General features: G+C 34.4%; 2 protein-coding genes across 3 annotated transcripts in view; both read left to right on the top strand.

The window, feature by feature from the left end:
* The first annotated feature begins 192 nt into the window (after nt 1–192).
* mys (position-specific antigen beta subunit myospheroid) lies at nt 193–14,452 on the top strand. 2 transcript variants are annotated; one of them, XM_090105140.1, is made up of 17 exons: nt 193–349; nt 4,864–5,188; nt 5,391–5,576; nt 5,903–6,131; nt 6,346–6,430; nt 6,681–6,851; nt 7,470–7,577; nt 8,002–8,154; nt 8,259–8,381; nt 8,500–8,667; nt 8,988–9,224; nt 9,629–9,803; nt 10,276–10,382; nt 10,861–11,005; nt 11,449–11,582; nt 12,381–12,533; nt 13,472–14,452. In XM_090105140.1, exons 2-17 carry the CDS (start codon nt 4,888–4,890, stop codon nt 13,535–13,537), a joined length of 2,541 nt encoding a protein of 846 aa, XP_089961266.1. In that variant the 5' UTR covers nt 193–349; nt 4,864–4,887; the 3' UTR covers nt 13,538–14,452. The 2 variants fall into 2 exon arrangements, with proteins under 2 accessions (XP_089961266.1, XP_089961268.1); XM_090105142.1 differs by lacking the exon at nt 193–349 and adding an exon at nt 3,263–3,670.
* Nucleotides 14,453–19,368: 4,916 nt separating this feature from the next.
* The window catches only part of Rbfox1 (RNA-binding Fox protein 1), a 64,645-nt gene continuing 62,176 nt past the window's right edge, over nt 19,369–21,837 (top strand). Inside the window, exon 1 of the mRNA XM_090105878.1 lies at nt 19,369–19,524. The gene's annotated coding sequence lies outside the window, so the exon portion shown is untranslated. The remainder of the gene's footprint in view (nt 19,525–21,837) is intronic.

The raw sequence follows: 21,837 nt of genomic DNA, 5'->3' as shown, positions 1-21,837 counted from the left end.
TGACTTGCCTGTCTATGTCCGTATATACATAGTAGTCTTTGGTCAGTAGGATACATCCAGCACCGCGGCCTTGAGCCGACGTACGTCGGGGATTGACCGTGAATAAGACGCTTTATTCTTTTTATAATCTGTACTGGTTGCTTTCAATTTTTTTGGTCTGTATTTATTTATGATTTTGATTTTTGACGTAATCGCATCAAAATTAGCATAAAATGAGCAAAAGGCAAGCAATAGTAACTTTTAAATTGTAATTAAATTTTCAATCTTTATTCAAAAATATTCCTTCATGATCTATATGTGCAAATAGTTTTTGATGATGAACATGTTGGTTTAAGTGTTAAAGTAATTGGTGAGTGATTATGTTATTTGTTTTACCATTTACAGACACCATTCATTAGTCATTTCGAACCATTGTAACTTGTAAGCGAACCCACACACTTCTATTATATATGGTTTTTTAATCGTTAGATCTTACTAATGTACTGCATGGGAACAAGAAAATTACATTATGTACTTGAGCATTTAAAATATTCTGGTATATTTATTGTGCTCTTTGGATATTCCTAAACTCAAACTGTTCTTGTTGGTTTATTTGTTTAGTTTAATACACGTTATCTGCGTATATTTCTGTGTAAGATGTTTTAAAGGTCAAAAAAGATTGAAGCCATGCAAAAACTATAATAGGTACATATTATCATAGTAATATAACAGAATATAACATACTTTTTATAAAATATACCCATAATATTATGTAAAGTTAGTTTATCGTTTTTCATAGAATTTGTTGAATTCCATTCTCTAATATTAATTGTTAATGAATATACACACTCTTTTAAGATGATCAGTGACCACGTTTTCCTCCTTCATATTTCTGAAATCTGACCCTATTTTACATTTCTTATTAATGTGTTGTAATTTTATGACGTTGTTGGATGTAATGGACAGGCATATAGACAGATTCCTTTATTTATATTTGCTGTTTTTTTTATTACGATGATTCTTTATGCCGCACAGAAATATTACTGAAATGAGACATGTAATCAGCTTGAAGCAAAGAAATAAGCAATTAAATTAAGTTTTAGTTACATCCCAAGGGCCCTTACAGTTTTTTTTTAAGATTAAAAAAAAACTGTAAGGGCCCTTGGGATTGTAGTTTAATAGTTTTTAGTGCCTCTATCCAGGAGTACTATGTCGGAGTCGGAGTCTTATCACTAGAAAGACTGGCAACCTTTTTTTTATTATTTTGCAATAATAATTTCGTAATTATGTTATAAAAATACCTACACTAGGCTTTTTTTTAGTTTCGTACAAATGATAAACAGTGGTCTTTATTACTATGAAGACGTAGTAGCCGTTGGTCTGACTACCAGGCTGTATCTCAGGAACCATTTACAGTAGACATTTCCAGAGATGATGTATTTTTGTTGGCGCTATAATAAAATATCGAGGTTAAGCAACGGTTGGCACGGTCATAAATTGGATGGGTCACTTTTATTTAGTTGGCAGTTGCTCTTTCGTTTTTGTATGGGACCCTTATTTCGTGAGTCCGGCTCGATGTCGTCATGTTGTTTAGGTATTTCCGCCCGTGGCTTCAGTCGTGTTTTCATAGAAAAACCCGCATAATTCCTGTTCCTGTGGGATTTCCGGGATAAAACCTATCCATGTGTTAATCCAAGTTACCTTCTATGTGTGTGCCAAATTTTAATTGTAATTGGTTCAGTAGTATTTGCATGAAAAAGTACCTAACAAACATCAATACATACATACAAACTTTCGCATTTATAATATTCATAGGAAGGATATAATATCATATAACATTAATCCATACTAATATTATAAATGCGAAAGTAACTCTGTCTGTCTGTCTGTTACTCAATCACGCCTAAACTACTGAACCAATTTGCATGAAATTTGGTATGGAGATATTTTGATACTCGAGAAAGGACATAGGCTACCTTTTATTGCGAAATATGTACCACTGGCGAAGCCGGGGCGGACCACTAGTAGGATATAATATCAGTAGTTAGGATGTACCATTTTTAAGCACTAATTCGAATTCCGTTTCCATTGCGTACCTACCTATCGTAACTAAACAAACTTAAAGAATCCCTTTTCATTTTTTTTCTTATTTTGTGTCACAACCGTCTGTTAAAATTGTGCTGTTTGTATCAATACACTTAAATAACAATACATAAAAATATGTTTATAGGTAATATAGCTACCGTTTTTGTAACGTTTACGTGGTTAAATTCAACAAAACCCCTTTGTATTATTGGATAGAAAATTAGTTTAAAGAATGAGCTAGTTTGTTGTCTATAAAAAACACGGTATGAATTATAATTACACTTGCAGTACGATAGTACTTATAGGGATTTATGTTTGGTGGCGCCGCGGCCGCGCCTGCCAGCCGGGAGCGGTCATCGACCCTCCATGCACCCTCTACCGTTATCGACGTTGTATATGGAAACCCGCTTGAAGATCGGCAAAATAGAGCTGGGATATAGCAGTTTAACTTTAACAAAAAATGTCCTACCTTGCGTTCACAAGGTAACTTGACCTAACTGTATTGTCTATACAATGTAAACAAACGGTATTAGAACGAGAAATTATACGATAATAATACAAATGACAACTCGGCGGTTTTTTTTATAACGCCAATATATATTTTTAAACATGTAAACAATGTGTGTAGGGTGTAAGGCTGTAGGGATATGAATATAAAAATAAAATCCTTTCCTTTGAAAATAAAATCGCGTAACTATGTATAAATATTTAATTAGGTACATTTTATTTTTAAATTTTAACACACCATAAGTAAAATACGGGAACATGTTCACCGTATGCTTTATGCAAAAGCTTTTATTCACCTTTCTAGAAAAGTTCAATATGTACATATTTGTAGAACCCTATGACGAACTTTTGATGATTTCCATTGATTTTCAATGTTGTGAATGTTTCGTTTATTTTTAACACATAGTTATCACACAAAAAAGGTATTAACATCGCTTAGTTGTGATGTAATCGTTATGACCAGTTTTCTCGATTTTACCTTGATGAATTGATGTCGTGGTAAACTTGAAAAATAAAGATTTACTTCATTCACCTTAGCTGCTTCATGTTACGTCTTCGGGGCGTATTAATGCTGTCATACCCTTGTTTTATTGTGTTGACTTGGTTTTGGCACGTTGGTTCCGAGAAGGCATGGTGACGGCACCGCTGTATCACCCGCTGACGAAGTTATTTTCTGTACAATTAGTCACGCGTGTATCCGGCGCGGTCTGGTCGCGCGCTCTCTAGCAGACCGAATTTGTAATCGAAAAATAATAAAAAAATAATATGTATTATTTTCATTGACGCCGTAATAATTTGAATTAATTGTGATATTAATAATTATTGTACTTAAGCAAATTTTAATTTTGTGTTGTACATTTGTTTTTGTGATTGTTATTATTTTATAAATTTTAAATTATTAAATATTTTATTTATAAAAGTTGATGCCTTCTTAGTAATGTGAGAGTGAGTCAAGTGCAGTGATAAGAACGCGAATTATTACTTTATACCTTGTAGTGTAAACTGGGTCACTGGTCGAATAGTGAGCTTGCGAAATCATTGACTCTGCATACAAACTCTGCAATAAACTCTTATTTTGTACATAATGTGCTATATGTAGGTAAGTAATAAAATTAAAAATATTTTGAAGGAAATTTGTTGTAATTTGTAACTTCTTACATTTACATGATACTAATTAGTAGGTATAGAATAAAAAATATATACCTAGATACTTGTTATAATTCGTACAATGTTTATGGTTTTTTTTTAATAACATATAATCATATTTTTTAATACAACCTTATAGCGAGGACAAGGTACAGTCAAGAGCGACGTATCTTTGCATTCATGATGCAATTATTTTTTCAACATTATTCAATACTATTTATCGCGAAAGAAATTCTTGTTTTTTTAAATAGTAAATTGTGTAGGTATCACGAGTTTTTCGACGCAGAAAATTTTTCAAAGACGTTCCTCGACAATCTTATTAGGCTATCTATAAGCAAATGAAACTCATTTTAAATACACTATCCCAATTTCCAAATAAGTTCAAAACTTATTTTTGTATATATATTTTATGACAAAATATTACTATGATTTGAGTTACAATTTTTATTATTAAACAAAAAAAAAATAAATTATTGTAAAACTGTACTAGTCATATCCTTTGAAACATATTATGCCGTTATCATCTACAAATGACTTGGGAGTTAACCCGAAGCCCAAGTAATCTGTTTTTCTGTATTATGGCCCAGTTGTTACGGCATTCCGCGACCTCGTTAGTAACGCGGGGGCGCCCTTACTCGCCCGCGCCCGTAAACGCCTACAGGTACGGATAACTACCGTGAATGTCCCATAAACTCGACAAACTCGCTTTTTTATACCTTACAGCTCAATGCGACGAAGAATTGTATCACGAAAATGATACGCTTATCAGTAATAGCAACCCACAACATAATGCAAACAGAAAATTTAAATTGTCCTGATAACACTAGTCCTCTTGTTATTAAACATCAAACATACGGATTAGTTGAAATACTCATATAGTAAACGATAACAAATAATTCATGACAGTGGTGGTCCAGTGGTCCAGTCCAGGTGGCTAAAACCTGGGAATTAAATAAAAATAGGAGCAACGAGACCAAAGGAACTTGTAAAAAATATAACTTTAAGATCAGCGTTATTCTGATTGCAACGCAACTTGTGGAAATCAGTGGCGAAATCGGCGTATCATAGAATCATAATATAATACAACATATCATATGATCTACCATTCAGTACTTAAATAACATTCCATAAAATATTTGTTCACAGATATTGATTAAGAAACGAATCTAAATGAAAATGAACGCACGATCGAATATGCTTCGAATTTGCGTGTGGGTCTGCCTTTTGGCTGTATGTTACAGTCAAAGAGCAGAACAGCTCTTGGCTCAGAATCCATGCTCCAGTAAGACAACGTGCAGTGATTGCGCGCGAACGGCGACATGTGCTTGGTGCTTCGCCCCCGAGTTTAACGGTCCGAGATGCTTCAACCCCGCAATGGAAGGCGGAACCGCTGGTTGCGACGAAGCATACATATTCAACCCAGACAATCAGCAATCTATCGATACTATGTATAACAGAGAGTTGACTAGAGGTAAGTGTTTACAACCTAGCAAATAAATCAAGCAAGCTGTAAATTCGAACTTTGTATGAATATTTGTCTTTCGAAATTTAGAAACTATATTGTTACTTATCTACATAATTTTTTACATAATTTAGTAACAAGCACAAATCTGAATCTTTGTCACTTTTGTCTACTAAAAATACCCGAACTTTATACAAAGATTTTTTCACAGCGCGAGGACGAATGGGTATGGGTATGGAGTCGACATACTACGAAGAGTCAATGAGTAGCAGTAGTAGCAGTAGCAGTAGCAGCAGCAGTAGCAGTGTGAAAGGAGGAGGTGGATACATGGCTGCGGCTGGTGGCGAAAACCTCGTACAAATCAAACCTCAACGAGTCAAGCTACAGCTCAGGATGAGTAAGTGTGAAAATATTGTGACTCACGATAAGGCGTTTGCATTGTTGAGGTCATTTGATTGTAATTATATGTTAACGAGTTAAAATAAAGTTATCATTGGTATTTTCATTTATAAATAGCTGTTTATATTTGTCTTTACTTCATATAAGGCTACTAACTAAATATAGACCAAAAGATAGCTAGCCTAATTATAAATGTTTTTTATTCATTAATCAAATTTTAATTCTGGCATAATTTTCTTAGATTTTTTCCTGTTTACTAGGTAAATTTTTAAAATTTTCCTCTGTACTAATAAATCCTTAAATATCTTTTAAATTTTCTTTTAGATCAAGCACAAAAAATGACGTTCTCATACGCGCAAGCTCAAGACTACCCAGTGGATCTCTATTACCTTATGGACTTGAGTAGATCTATGAAGAACGACAAAGAAAAACTTAGTACTCTTGGAAGTTTGCTGTCAAGTACTATGAGAAATATTACATCAAACTTCAGAATCGGTTTCGGATCCTTTGTTGATAAACTAGTCATGCCTTATGTGTCTACTGTACCTAAAAAGTAAGTTTATCTTATGTAATGCGTCATTTTAAGAATTGCAAGGTTTCAAGGTCTTTAGAATATGTTGTTTATCACTAAATAATGAATTAATGAAGAATAAATAATTTGATCACTATTTATAAATTTGCTTCATTTTAGCAATAACAACATCATACAGTTTTAAATAAATTTGTTTTAAATAGTATAGTGATATTTAAAAATGCTTAATTTTCAGTCTCATCTCACCATGCGATGGTTGTGCTGCACCATACGGTTACAAGAATCAAATGTCACTCAGCAATGATACAGACTTTTTCGATGTAAGTAAACTTAAAATCTACTTTTTTAAAGATTCTACCATAAATACTGGAAAAACGTCAGTGTCTTGAATAAAAAAAAAAGAAAACCTGTGATCATGCTTGCTATATTGTGTTCAAAGTGTTCGAAACGTCAGGTTTAATTATTATTTTATTTACAAAAAATGGCGTATCAAATCCGCCAATAAAGTTTTATTTATTATATTTTTCAGAAAATAATCTCAAAATAATAAAATAAATAAATCACTTTCAGAAAGCGGTAGCCCGCGCGGACGTATCAGGTAACCTGGACGCGCCTGAAGGCGGTTTTGACGCGATCATGCAAGCCGTGGTGTGCAAGCAGGAGATCGGCTGGAGGGAACATGCGAGGAAACTGCTCGTGTTCTCTACTGATGCGGGATTCCATTATGCTGGCGATGGGAAGGTGAGCTGGTGGTTATTACCTTTTGAATAAGTTTTTGACGTGACAACGTCTTATAATTCGATGGAGCCGGCTGCACGCACGAAAAAACATGACTCATGCGGCGTTACCTCGCTCTGAGGCGTTCCATGTAAGTCTAAAGTCTAAAGTGCAAGCGAGACCGCGGAGCGAGCGACAAAGAAGCACAATCGGACGTTGTCACGTTCAACTATTGTCAGTAAACCGACTTTACAGACAACCAATTATTTTGTACGTTTTGTAAACATAAAATAATATTACAGATAAGTACTGTTTTACATGAATATCACTGCTTCAATGGTATTTCTGGTTAAATGTTAAATAATAGAATGTACTTAGATATGTGTTTTTGGATTAGGAAAAATCTAGTGCTCTATAGAAGATTGTTTATTATACATTTGGCATTATAACCAAGAGTTGTTCCATCCATTTCCAAAAAAATTAACTAATATGTAGCTTAATTACATGTGTGATTGTCTTACTTATGTGTTAAAAATTTTTATCGGGTCATATAAATTAATAGCATTTTGTCGCGTGCTTAAAGTAACTCCATTTAAATTAAGTGTTATGAACATTAATAGAAATTATAATTTTTTATTGCAGTTGGGCGGTATTGTGCAGCCAAACGATGGTGAATGTCACATGGAGGATAATTCATATACTCATTCTACACTACAAGACTACCCAAGCATTTCTCAAATTAATCTGAAGGTAATGTTACTCATATAACCTTAACCTACTCGTAAGCATAAATTCATCTTAATTGAGTATAAGCCATAAACAATACAGGGAAAACAGTATAAATAATTCGTCATTAACATTTCGCATAATTTTTGCATACTATTATTGAGTCATTACATAAATTTAAATGTTGAAATTACCTTTTAAAATCTGCAGTCTATATGTTTTTCTTACAGTGTATGGTTTTTTTTTTCAATTTTAAGGTACCAAAAACAACATCAGAAATGTTTAATGGTTTTTCACTGCTAAATTCATAATTTAATACCATAAATCATTTAAATTAGAAAAAAAGATCCAGTTTCACTTTCGAAGTTTATTTTGACCCATATTTTCAAACATGGTCTTCATGGAATTCTACTTGCAATGAAATTAAATATTTAAATCATCTCTACAGGTGAAAGAGCACGCAATCAACGTGATATTCGCAGTGACCGCGGAACAGATCAGCGTGTACGAACAACTGAGCAAGCACATTGAGGGCTCTAGCAGTGGCATCCTCAGTGATGACTCTGACAATGTTGTGGACTTGGTCCGGGAACAATATAATGTGAGTTTACGTAAATAATTATCGTAATAAAGAAACAGATCAATAAAATCATATTTTTTTTCATTTTCTTTGAAATAAAAATACAATGTCAATGTCCTTTGCAGAAAATCACATCAACTGTTGAAATGAAAGATACCTCAAGTGACGCCGTCCAAATTTTGTACCATTCATCGTGCCTTGGAAGTAAAGATAATCTTGTACAAACGAACAAATGTGATGGATTGAAGGTAAGAATAAAACAGTATTTTGCTTATAAATTTTTTATACTTCAAATACTTATATTTTTTTTTTCTGCTATTGTGTAGCAAAACTAAACTTTATTTCCAACTTATTTATTCTTATCAGGTGGGAGATGTCGTTGAGTTCACAGCTGAGATCACATTGAAGGAGTGTCCCAAAGACCGCAACAAGTGGAAGCAAATGTTCACAATATATCCAGTTGGTGTGTCCGAGAGTCTTACGGTTGAACTGGAGATGCTGTGCGATTGCCCTTGTGAACATCCTGGACATCATGTAAGGCATAAAGCCTTCAATTTAATAGAGATTTAATTGAAATGAAATCAATCCCATGGCAGTAAAATTTCTATATTGGTTGTTTTCAAATTTGTTCACGCATGATGATTTCAAGAATTCTACAATTATATCATCTGTTCCTAGCTATTTTCCATTAACCAAGATAACTATGGTATAATTATTGAAAATTACGATCTAACCTTATACTATAATAGGCTATAATATAAATCTAACTTAATTTGCTAGGTATAGTATGTCTAAGAACGCGTCTATTAGCATGTTGATTGACTGCGTGTGACATATTGTTTTTTTGATCGCAGGCGTACAACGACAACCCGCTAGTGTGCAGCGGGCAAGGCATCTCGGCGTGCGGCGTGTGCGTGTGCCACCCGGGCCGCTTCGGCAAGAGCTGCGAGTGCTCCGCGCACAGCGGCGTGTCGCTGGAGCAGGAGCGCGGCTGCCGGCCCACCAACGCGACCGCCGGCCCGCTGTGCTCCAACCGCGGCACCTGCATCTGCGGCGTGTGCGAGTGCAACAAGATGGACGACCCGCTCAAGGTGACTGCTGTGATGTGTAGAGAGAAGACGTTACACCTCCAGCGTTAAAAAGAGTACCTACTGCACCATCAATCGGTAGCGTCGGTAAAAATAGATCTTGCCGGTCGCAGTGATACAAGCTTTAGACTAGTGTCTAATACAATACAGCTGCTGTTGTGCAGTAAAAAAATAATAATTGAATCAGTAATAGTGCTATGTACTAATCCCGGTCATGCTGACTGGAATTGGTATAATCATATACACATAGTAAAAGCATAAGAACTATTACTTGACTACTAGATATACAACTATATAACATTTGGCTGGTAAAGAAGTAGGTAGAAAAAGTTTAAGTAAGATATGTTAAAAAAGGTTCTTAAGAACACAAAAGTAAGAAACATCCGATAAAATTCCATTCGTCACAGGTGATATCTGGCCCGTTCTGCGAGTGCGACAACTTCACGTGCGACATGAACCACGGGCAGATCTGCTCGGGGCCGACGCACGGCGAGTGCGTGTGCGGCAAGTGCAGCTGCCGGCCCGAGTACACGGGGCCCGCGTGCCAGTGCCTCAAGGACCAGAGCGCGTGTATATCGCCCGGTTAGTTGGATATTTTTATAATGCAAAAGTTTAAAAAAAAATTGGTTGTTTGTAAATTAGGTTTACGATCGAGATGTTTACGTGATAACGTCTTATTGGTGGCAGCGCTCGAGATGAGACGGGAGATCGGTCCGTCTCTCTCTCGTTATACCTGCGATCGCGCTCGTGAGGTTTTGGTGTGACTCAAGTTTCTGAACATGTCACCCGACTAAAACGATTTTAAAAACGTTATCACGTAAAAAATTCGTATTATTATAAGTATACTTAGTAGTAAAACAATAAAACAACTGTAGTACATTTATTGTCAGCTTTGATTAATTGTTATTCGCTTTCAAAATAGTAGAAGAAGGCATTATCATAAAAAACAATCAAAATCTCTATGATAAAAATAAATGTGAACTGTACTCAAAAATACTGTTTACCCAAAGAAATAAAAATAAGAGATGTGTAACTACTATATTTTTTATTGCAGAAAACGGAAAAATCTGCAGCGGCAACGGTAAATGCGTGTGCGGCCAGTGCGTGTGCAACGTCGATGACGACCGACACTATACCGGAAAGTTCTGTGACAACTGCCCCGTAAGTTTACATCATTTTTATTTTTTAAATAATTAATTAATTTAAATTATAATTAAAATATAGAGGTAACAGTAATAGTGGTATAAAATGTACCAATTATATTTTTTATTAATACTTGTGTTTGCGCATGTATTACACGTAACTTTACAATATGTAGAAATGAAAAGATTTATTTAAAAATTGTAAAACCGTTCAAAATTATTCAATGAGTTAAACTCAAACAATAATTCATTTAGACTTTGTTAAGAATGCCTTTGAAATTTCAAAATACAGAAAAATTACAATTTACCACGGGTTATTATAGCATCCATGTATTCAAGAAAAGCGCCTAAATTCATCTCCCAAATTCAGACGCCTCTATTGGCGCTATATATAACGCTCATGAGTCATGAGCATTGGATCGCATAAAAGCAAGCGATGCCACAAGTTTTATCCACTCTATACCAAAACATATTGACTAAACGCTAAATCGTTCCAGACGTGTCCCGGGCGGTGCGAGGACTTCAAGCACTGCGTGCTGTGCGAGGTGCACCGGCGCGGGCCGCTGTACCGGCCCGACGAGCCCGGCCCCGACTGCGGCGACTGCGCGCTCTACCCGCAGGTCGTCGAGGGCAAGATTGAAGGTGAGCGCTGGTGGTTTGTTTTTTTTTTTGCTAGAGTCGGATATGCTGGTTATAAAATTTTATAAAAAAGTAGCATTTATTTTTAGTTTTTTTACTAGTATAAGCTATACTGGCAGGCTATAAAATTGATAACAGATAGAAGGTTTTTCTTTCTTGTTTTCTAACACCAGCTGTACTGGCAGTATATAAAATTTTGTACAAATAAGCTATGAAATGGCGTGTTATTCAGTGATGATGTAGAGATGTAACACGCACACTCGCGTAATTGTGTATAAAAAGCCGTGTGTGAAGTTTAATCAAACGATTAACAAAAATCGGGTGTAATCATTTGTATGAATATTAAATGATAATAAATACAGAGGTTAAATTTTTATGTGTTTCTATCTCCACGCTGCTGTGTCAAGTGATTTCATATAAAGTTTAAACATGTATAATTTTTTCAGCCAACGAAACATTGAACGAGCATTTGTGCAGTTTCTACGATGACGAAGACTGTCTGTACGTGTATGTGTACTCATATAACGACACCAAGACTGTTCACATCCGAGCGCAGAAGGAACATGAATGTCCGAGGAAGGTATGTGTATACTGTTTCTTTTTCTATTGTGATACATAGTTTGAAAATGTAATACGATTGTCCGTTTTTTGTAAAATTATTAATTTAAATGTCGTTGCATTGCCATGTTATTAAGTGTTCTTTTTAACCCATAAATATTATTTTTATTGGTTCTTAAACTTTAAAGGTAAAAAATGCGATATGAAATGTTCCTATGTGTTTATTTTAGTATATAGAAGGCTCTTTGAACATTTATGTTTGTACATACATTTATTGTCATTTTAGCTGACAGATAAGCTAAAGAACGTGCTATAAAGCCAGTCATTTAAGGGCCGATTTTTCAATGCTTGGATAAAACTTATTCGTCGAATAATGTATAAAACTACCATTTCAAAAACGTATTCTAACGCCGTTAGTACACCGACGCATTCGCGTGCGGCACCGAATCTCTGCGAAACTACTGCGTAGCGAAATATCTGCGGAACCTTAGTAAACAGCAATGTTTTCGCAACTTTTTCGCAATGCGTCTGTGTAATGGCCATTTCGCAGTTCCTTGCGAAACAATACTGACAAGGACGCAACTATTTCATCTATCTATGTGCTAGAGTGAGACATATCATATGCGAAAACCTGCCATACTACTGACAGATTTTTCGTTGTTTCGCTGCCGCACGCGAATGCGTCGGTGTACTAACGGCGTAATTGCCCGTATTTGACAGTTTACTTGACATTTTAATATTATCGTGTAATACTTTATTGGACGGATAAGTTTTATCCAAGCATTGAAAAATCGGCCCTAACTCGATTAACGTTTGTCAGGTATTCATCCTGGGCATAGTGCTCGGCGTGATCGCTGCGATAGTGCTAGTGGGGCTGGCGCTGCTGATGCTGTGGAAGATGGTGACCACCATACACGACCGCCGCGAGTTCGCGCGCTTCGAGAAGGAGCGCATGATGGCCAAGTGGGACACTGTGAGTATATTGTACTACTAGCTGGATCAAATCTAGCATTTTTATAGCACAATAGCATTCCGTGCGCGGCTTCGCCCGCATTGTACTAAACTTAACAAATTGTGTATTTAAACCATTCTCAAGAACCACTCTATCTCTTAAAAAAAAAAAATCAAAATCTTTTGTATTACAACTGACACACAGACGGCTTAAAAAGTGTCAGTAGACGGTAAGGAGTCTACTGATACAAAAAACAAACCTTAACATCGCTCCGAAGTGACGTGAAAGAAAGAGAAACAAATAAACAAACACACTTGCGCATTTACAATATTAGTAAGGAAATAAGGATACCTAATAAATGTATTTAAGCTTCAGATATATTTGAGGAGTGACATAAGCATCATTTTAATTGTGAAAGTGATATATGATACTTAAAAAAATAATAGAATAATAGTTTTTTGATGCCAAATTGAAATAGTGAATCAGACAAGTTTTTAAAAGAAAAAAACGATTTGTTCTTCATGCAGTTGTTTTTTCATTACTTCAATAAAAATGTATTTACTTTATAAAATGACACAAGGCACTTACTCATCAATATGTGAGATCATAATTCTTTGTATTTGCTAATATTACTGTAAATGAGTGCAATGCGTCAAGGTTATTGCGCTCATTTCTTAATATATAATTATGATTAACTCATTAACTACTTCAATTTTGTTAATTTTTTACCCATACAAAAATTTGTATTTATTATATTCAGCTGATTTTGCGTGAAAGTTGACCATATATCAATGCTAACAAAGTTTCGGTCACTACTGTTTTACAAAATTATGTCTATTTTGTAATAATTTTGTTCATAAAATAATTTAATTCATAGAACCGTATATACCTTAATTTTACTTATCTTTATAATGTAGTGAGATTTTATGCAAGTAATAATCAAACTATTTTATTTGCAGGGTGAAAATCCGATCTACAAACAAGCGACGTCGACCTTCAAAAATCCCACGTACGCCGGAAAATAATACTTTCGACGATTATACTTTAGTAGAAGCAATAAATGAAATTAAAAAACGTAGTTCAGATAGTCATTATAAATTACATATAAATGTAAAGTCAGTATTTGAAAAATCGTGTATTTGTAAATGTTTAGATACAAGTATATAGATGCTAAATAAGCCTTATTATGTGCCTTTGATATATTTGTCGAACTTGTACACGGTAGCAATAAACAGCTATTTTTATTTAACGATTCTCCAATTCGTATCTATAAGGTCTGTTTTAATCTCATATTATATTTTATATCTAGTACGCTTTTGTACTTATGTGTGTGTGTATCATGTATGTAGAATGTGACTGTGTGTAGGTGACTATGATACAATAAGTTTCAGAGAATTATACAAATCATGTTGTTTGGTCTCTTATTTTGATTTAACCGAGATGATCTTTATACAGTAAGAATGTACCCTTTTATGTACGTATTTTTAACATTTTGATATTATATTGTAATGTTTGATTGAGCACAAAAACTGCCTTTATTTATTAATTTGGTCTTAGACTTACAATATACTCGTACATATAATGGATAATGAAATTTAACCTGGCTTCCAAAATTACTGGTGCCTTAAATAAAAAAAAAATACAAACTAATATGACTAGTGCCATTACTAATAAGTATAATGAGAGTGTTTTATTATTTATTAATTTTGATATAAATACATACAAAATGTTTTAGTTTTATTGTATATTTTAAGTTATTTTAGTTTTTAATAGCTTTTATATGCTGTATTTTCTTTGCATTTCAGTAAGAATCCGTTTTTTATTATTTTAATATGTATGTGATAAAGTTAATTGTACTGATTGTATATTTTCAACTGAGACTAACTATATAAAACATTTTGTGGCCTTTTAATATGAGCTAATAAATTAAATATTTGATAGTTTTGAGTTTTATTATCAACATCCTCATATTCCTTTTACTCATTGCTCCAAAAATAAAATGTCGCATTTTGGAAAATATTTGCGATTATGACATTTGAGATACACGCACAATACGGGGAATTTTTATCTTTGAATGACGCTTTTTGAGAGGGGCGTTGGTGTGAACTGCCGACTCAAAAATCTCCTTTGATTCAGAGAAAAGGCGTTTAGTTGATCTTCTAATTTTTAGGAAACCTCATAATTTTCTTCAAATTTTTATGTTTGCGTTATTATAAATTTATATTCATATATTCATTCACTTAAAATTCTATATTCAGATGACTACCTACCTTCGTAGATAAACTCGGTAACTTTTATCTATTCGGGTTCGAGTCCCGCCTCGTGATCGAATTTTTTCTATTCTTTATAAATTTATAACTTTTATCTATTCTCTCAGGAACGATGAAAAATATACTTTTAAGAGCTAAAGTTCACATTTCGGAGACTCATAAGGTTATATCCTAAAGTAGGTATAGGTACCATTGTTTCAAACAAACAATCTTTTGAAGTAGACTGAAATATCGGATGAAAGCTTTTTGGAAGTTATTAATTTTATATTTATTGAAACCTTGTCCTCCGGTTGCTCCTGTGGGGATAGAGACTGAAATATTTAGGTACATTTTATTTGAGTAGGAAAACACATAAACGCACATAAATGGTTACCGACTGCCTCATCAGTTGAGTGGTTTGTTTATAACTTTATAGTATGGAGAAATCGCAATTTCGAGCCTCGTCATAAGTACCTAAAAACTTTTTTACTCGTACGAAATCAGCAGCAAGTCGTGTTGGGAATTCCCCCCGTATCTCGAAGGGCGAATAAAGCTTTCGATGCTGCACGGTGCGCTATTAGACTACTGGCCCATGTTGAAAAAATATGGGTCATTTGAACCACTAGAAGACCTATCTAGAACTATATAAGAGCATAAAATAATAAGATTCAGCACTATGCCGTCACTTGTAAGTTGTAAGCTGTCCAACTGAGTGCAGATGAGAATTCGAAAGTACAGGTAGACTCAGTAAATTTTGGTCATATATTTTTGTACGGCATTCTTTACCACCTACAGATCCATTAAAAATAATAAGAAAACGCGCAGTGCCTTACAAAAATGGTGGTCCACAATGTCGGAATTTTTATTTATTTTCTGAGAATTACCGGGGTAAATTTGGTCATTTGAGTTGCATTCCCCTCTCTTTCCGCACTCCAGGGGGTGATTTGACACAACATGAAATAAATTTATTTTTAAAGTATTTTATGCATAGATAATATTTTTTCATGTGCCGCGTAAATTTTCGTTGGTTCAAAGGGCAAAAAAACTGAAAAAGAAAAAAAAGTGTGCGTGTACTAGTGTACACACGTAAGAAGTGAAACTTCTATAAGACCTTATTTTTCAAAAAATAATTTACTATAGTTACTAAAATAGAAAAAGGTAATTTGGAAAAGTAATTTTTTTTAATTTTATTAATAATTTTAAAATTTTCTTATTCATTCCTGTTTCCCTTATCAAATCATAAAAAAAATATATCTTAAAACTAATTTAAACATTCCATTTTACCAGATTCTCATGAGAATTGACGAGCCCGGTCAACTTTGGAGCGCAGCGCGGTAACAGCAGCAGCGTCTCGAATGAATTAAGTAGGTATATAAAAAAATAAGGAGAAAAAGTTTCCTCAAAAAACCACATAATACAAGATTGGTCAGAATTTTCTCGTTTCAGAAGTAATCTTTAATTTTCATTTTAGGACAAAAAAATATATAATTGTGAGAAAAAATTGTGTACCTAGTATGATTTCTTTATATTTCATAGGGCCCCCAGGCCCCAATTCTTGTGGTCCCAAGGGCCCCGGCATAATCTAAGACGGCCATGCATCCATGCCTTCTTTTTCTATCTCATCGGCCTATTAGAGTAATAAAATAAGACCTCTACTCATACTTATAAGCTATTCGTATGTTATCACTCACACTTGTGCGCTATAACATTTCTATATCTCCTGCGCAGTTCGTTAGTCTTAATCGAGAATGCCCGGTAAAACCAAAATTAGGTCAAGAGAACTTGTAAAACAGTTGTCCAAAAGGTATTTGTATTACATTTATTACTGGTGGCTCGCCACAACTTGTCCTGTTTGAACAATAGAGCGCTTTCGCCTAGAAGGAATGATGAAAGCTTTCAAGTTTCAAGTTATGCAATGATTCCAAGATTCCATTGATCTATATTCAAAATAAACGAAATATTTACCTATAGAATTAACTTTCAATATTAATTTGCTATTTGATTGAAAATATAAATATGTAATAACCAAAAAATCTAAGTACCTATCCATTACCATTAGACATTAGACAGATACTTCCCGCACGGCCCTAAAGCTCCGTGTAGTTAAAATTCGAAATCAAGTAAGTGTCTTTATAAATAGGTACCTACTAGCCATCAGCCGCTGAAGTTGGTCCGCGTTAAGATGTAGAAGCCCTTCTGGCTAACATTGAGAGAACCGCAAAAAAATTCTTCAGGCTTCACTTAGGTATTTCATTTACCATTAAACTACTACATATTGTTAATTTATTTAATTATACCTCATAAAATGCTCTGCATTTCAAATCGAAAGGAACTTCGTTCCAATCGGCTGATCTACATGTGACACCTCAAACATTTTTTTATACAAAGACACTTATGCTACCTTTACTTACATATAGGCTATAGCATAAATAATTCTCTTTCAAAACACAATATTGAACACGCAGTATTTTTCCTCATTTAAAATCGTTCAGATTGAGCAAGCTTGATAACATATTACATAGGAATTTGGTACAAATAACACGCTGCGAGGTATTTTGCGTTTTACCGATTACCTATCTGATTTACATTCCTGTCAGTTTGGAGAACTATCATTGGATTATGAGTGTGAGTGAACGCCTGAAACAAAAAAAGTTGGTAAAAAATCTAAGTTGCACAACTGCGCCTTACATTTATGCAAATGACCCACATAATATAATGCAGCAATCAGTACGTATCCAGCATTAGAAATGTGGCCTTCATGCTCCACAATGTTCACGATATGTGTTATATTATTTTCTTTTCTTTGTTTCTATAGGCGGATACCAGATTAAATAAATGAAAATTAACTTAGCGTAGTTATAATCACGAGCTTACAGATCGCGACGTGCGACGTTAATAAGCTATGCCGATAGTGCAGCGATTAATAGAAAGAATATTAAAATAGACCGTATGAATTTATACTAAGGTCCGACTAAACAGTAAGAGATAGAAGAAATTAAAAATCCATTAAAAAATATTGATTATGAAAACTGTACGTAATTTATTTTATCGAATTTTTCTTAGTCAAAATATCATCTATTGGGTTGTTTAGAAATTTAGTTTCCGCTTCTATAATCCGAAAGCGATTCAATTTCCTCGCGGCCTGTTTAATTTTGGTTTAGGTACGTTTTACCTAATAGACAACTGTAAACAACCGACCGAAATCAAAATGAACTGATATATTATGGAAACTGGATAGTATAGTATTTCAATGTTTTATATGGTATACAAGTTAATCCTTCGTCCGATTCTCTTACGGCTCTCCCACTATAAATAAATTAAACTGGTGGTGGAAATTAGATTAAATGAATGAATTTGTTATATTTTGTTACTTAATTTGTTTCTGTAACAAGATTTATTTCCTTCATAAAGTATAGAATTTCACTTTTCATATGAAACATTTGTTTCGCTGAGTCTTTTATTTACGGGAGCAGACGTTTGTCTTCTGTCCCTGACCATAGTGACGCTACCAGACATTACCTACTTGCTCTGTGCCGCTATAGCGATGTCACTAACTCACCAGCATATAACAAACAACTTACAACTTTTACTTACGTTATGATTCTAGATTAATGATGGATATTCTCCTCGTATCATTGTTCCATCATGATACAAAAGATTGTTGAGAAACAGATAAAAATAATTTGGAAAATCCAAAAGTGCACGCCTCATAATTTTTTTTTAATAAATATTTATTAATTATTATTTTTGTTTATTTAATAACAATTAAACCACATCGAATCAGACCCTGAAAAATGAAAGGGTTCTATTCCTGAGCATACTCAAGCGTAAGAGAAAAAAAAGACTCGATTAGTAAAGTATTTCGGTCGCTATCGTGTTAACAAGAAAAAGGATCCGCACATACAGACACACGGACGTCCAAGACAGAACTTTTTTAAACTGTTTTTTAACTAGTTTAAATAACAAAAATGACATCAAAAATATCATGAACGTTAAAAATAGTGTTTTTTTCTTAATATGTGTGTGTATGTATTATCTTACAAGTGCAATGTATGATACATAAAGACATTTTAAGTTTGAAAAATCAGATGTTTTGCGCGAAGTGACAGTAGTACCCACCTCAACGCTTCGCTTATGAGGCGTGCAATACATACTAGGATACTAGTAGAGTCTAGTGATATCTATATCATAGCAAGTAAGCATGGCAAATGTTATGGGCAGGTGAAAAAATATATTATAAAAAAAGAAGTTAAAAGAAATATTATAGGTACTGAATATTCTGTGTTCTACAAATTTTGTTTGCATCGCAGTCCACGATAAAACGCTACTCTCGTACTCATGACCTTATATATATGCTGCACTCTTTTTCACGTGCTTCATGCATATTAATAGCAAAAGAACTCAACTTCAGAAAAACCTATTTAAAGTTCCAATCAACGTGTTTCTTGCTAGATGTTAATAACGTCTAACAATGTGGTTTCATGATATCATCGACTGAAATATTGTTACTATTTCACTTGTATTTTATCGAGAATTGTTTAGAGTAGGAACACATTAGTGGTATACAAAGGCTCCGCAGGTGGCTCGGCGATTAATCACGGCGAGGAATTCGCAGTGGGGGCGGGCGGGCGGTCGCGGTAGTGCCGCCTCGGGACTCCGTCGCGCTGCACGCTGCCTGCCCAGCGCCCTGACTCCACTTCTCTATCGCGACAACACATGGCATTCGACCCGCACTACCCTTAACAATTTTGCATAATATAAAGGTAAGATTATTTTCAGTTCTGCTTCTGTTGACTTGAAAATTGTCAACAGTATTTACCTGTAAGTTTTTAGGATTATCTATTGAATATTTTATTTCAATTTAAAACTAAACAAGGTGTTTTGTAATTTAAATTGATTAATTTATGTCATTTTAATTCATAAAGCTTCATTAAATTGACCTAAATTTTTTACCGAAATTTTGTATAAAAATAATGAATAAAGTTGAGGCGGGAAATAAGTTTCTCAGTCAACAAGCGTACTTGTACCTGCAAAACAAGTTGCTTACACTAATTAAATTGGTTACAAATTCCGTCTTTGTATGAACTGAAACTTTATGAAGTTGTATCTTTACGTGGTCGTATGAAGTGGTCGTATAACATTGCGCGTAGCGAAACTTTCTATAAGTAGGTACTCGATTTTGGACACTTTTACTCCTAGTAAATAATAATATTGTTATGAATAGCATCAATAATTGAAATGATTGCAGTTGGTGATGATTTACAGGTTATTTATTTATTTATTTATTTATGACACTTTATTGTACATATAACAGGAATTTAAAATAAGAGAATACATAAAATTGAAAAGTGTACAATAGGCGGCCTTATTGCTTAAAAGCAATCTCTTCCAGGCAACCATAAAAATAAAGGACATGTAAGACATTGGTAAAAAGCGAGGGCGCATCAAAAAGATTTAAAAAAAGAATAGATAACACAAAATATAATTCATTACTAATTAAAGAATAGACGTAGATAATTCAGTATATATGTATTAATCAAGTTATATTTATATTATACATACAAATTAAATAAAAATAATAAGTTAAATACAAATTAATGAATATATTTATATATATATGCATATAAATACATATTATACATGTATTTAAATACATATTATACATAGTATATATAAAATATAAATACATATTTATAAGATAAAAAGGAAACTAAATACGGGAGAAAAAGTGCTCTTTTACAAGTGACTTGAAATGATGTGGTGTTTTGGCGCGTCTGATAGTCTCAGGAAGAGCATTCCACAGTCGAATCGCTAGGACGGTAAAGGAGGAGTTAAAAAAATTGGTATGGTGAATAGGGGTGGATAGGAGAAGGAGATCAGAGGAACGAAGGGAAAGGGAACTATTGGAGTTTAAATAATGAAACTGATTTTTGAGATAGACAGGAGTTTTGGGGTTAAACAGGACAGAGTACAGGAGTTGAAGGATGTGAGTATTCCGGCGAAGGCGAATAGGTAGCCAGTGTAATCTTTTGCGAAAATCAGAAACATGATCGAACTTGCGCAAGCCGAAAATGAATCTGATGCAAAAGTTTTGCAGCCTCTCGAGAGTATCAAGTTGATATTCGTGAAGATCGGGATAAGAGGAGTCGGCATAATCTAGGAGAGGAAGCAAAAGGGATTGAGTCAACGCAATTTTGGTAGAAATCGGCAGGAAGTTGCGTAAACGACGGAGAGAAGAAGCAGAAGCAAACACTTTTTTCTGCACTTCCTTGATTTGATCACACCAAGATAAACTTTCGTCCAAGTGCAAGCCAAGACTTTTCACCTTCTTACAGAAAGGAATCACTGTACCGTCTACCGCAATACTAGGTAGGGTTTCCCAGTTTATACGACCTATAAGCTGTTTACTGCCTAAAATAATAACCTTGGTTTTGTCAGGATTAATTCTTAAACCATGGTCTTTACTCCATTTAACGATGGTGGCTAGCTCAGTATTTATACGAAAAATCTCATTCGGTAGTTCTGATAATGAGGCGTGCGAATATAATTGGAAATCGTCTGCATACATATGATAAGGAGAATTAATATTACTGGATATAGAGTTAATAAAAATTGAAAATAAGAGAGGAGACAACACACCACCTTGCGGGACGCCAGCAGATACGTTGCACCAGGAAGAAGACAAGTCTTCAACCATGACACGCTGCCGTCGTCCAGACAAGTAACTTCGAAACCAGTCAATAACCGTTGGAGATATGTTGAGAGAGCGTAGCATTGCTAACAAAACATCATGATCGACGGTGTTAAAAGCGTTACTGAAGTCAAGTAGAGAAAGTAACGTTAGCTGCTTGTTGTCAAACCCCCGGCGAATGTCATCTGTGATCTTAACTAGAGCAGTAGTTGTGCTGAGACCTGGTCGGAAACCAGATTGAAAAGGATTAAGGAGATTGTGAGTATTGAGGAAGCGACTTAGTTGCTCTTGTACTAAGCGTTCTAAGACTTTGGCCAGGAAAGGTAAAATAGCAATTGGACGGAAGTCTGAAGGACTAGATGGTTTGGGATTCTTGGGAAGAGGA

Source organism: Colias eurytheme, chromosome 9, assembly GCF_061535395.1.
Source record: "Colias eurytheme isolate Ceu_HAF_F1 chromosome 9, ilColEury1 Martin Lab GWU primary, whole genome shotgun sequence".
NCBI lineage: Eukaryota > Metazoa > Arthropoda > Insecta > Lepidoptera > Pieridae > Colias > Colias eurytheme.
Note: the sequence above shows the minus strand (reverse complement) of the source record. Positions and strands in the feature narration are given on the sequence as shown.

Bases quoted from the DNA above. Each gene is read 5' to 3' on its own strand.
- mys (XM_090105140.1), top strand. From the start codon at position 4,888: ATGAAAATGAACGCACGATCGAATATGCTTCGAATTTGCGTGTGGGTC. The intron at 5,577-5,902 runs GTAAGTGTGAAA...ATTTTCTTTTAG, and splicing joins CAAGCTACAGCTCAGGATGA to ATCAAGCACAAAAAATGACG. The intron at 8,382-8,499 runs GTAAGAATAAAA...TATTCTTATCAG, and splicing joins ACAAATGTGATGGATTGAAG to GTGGGAGATGTCGTTGAGTT.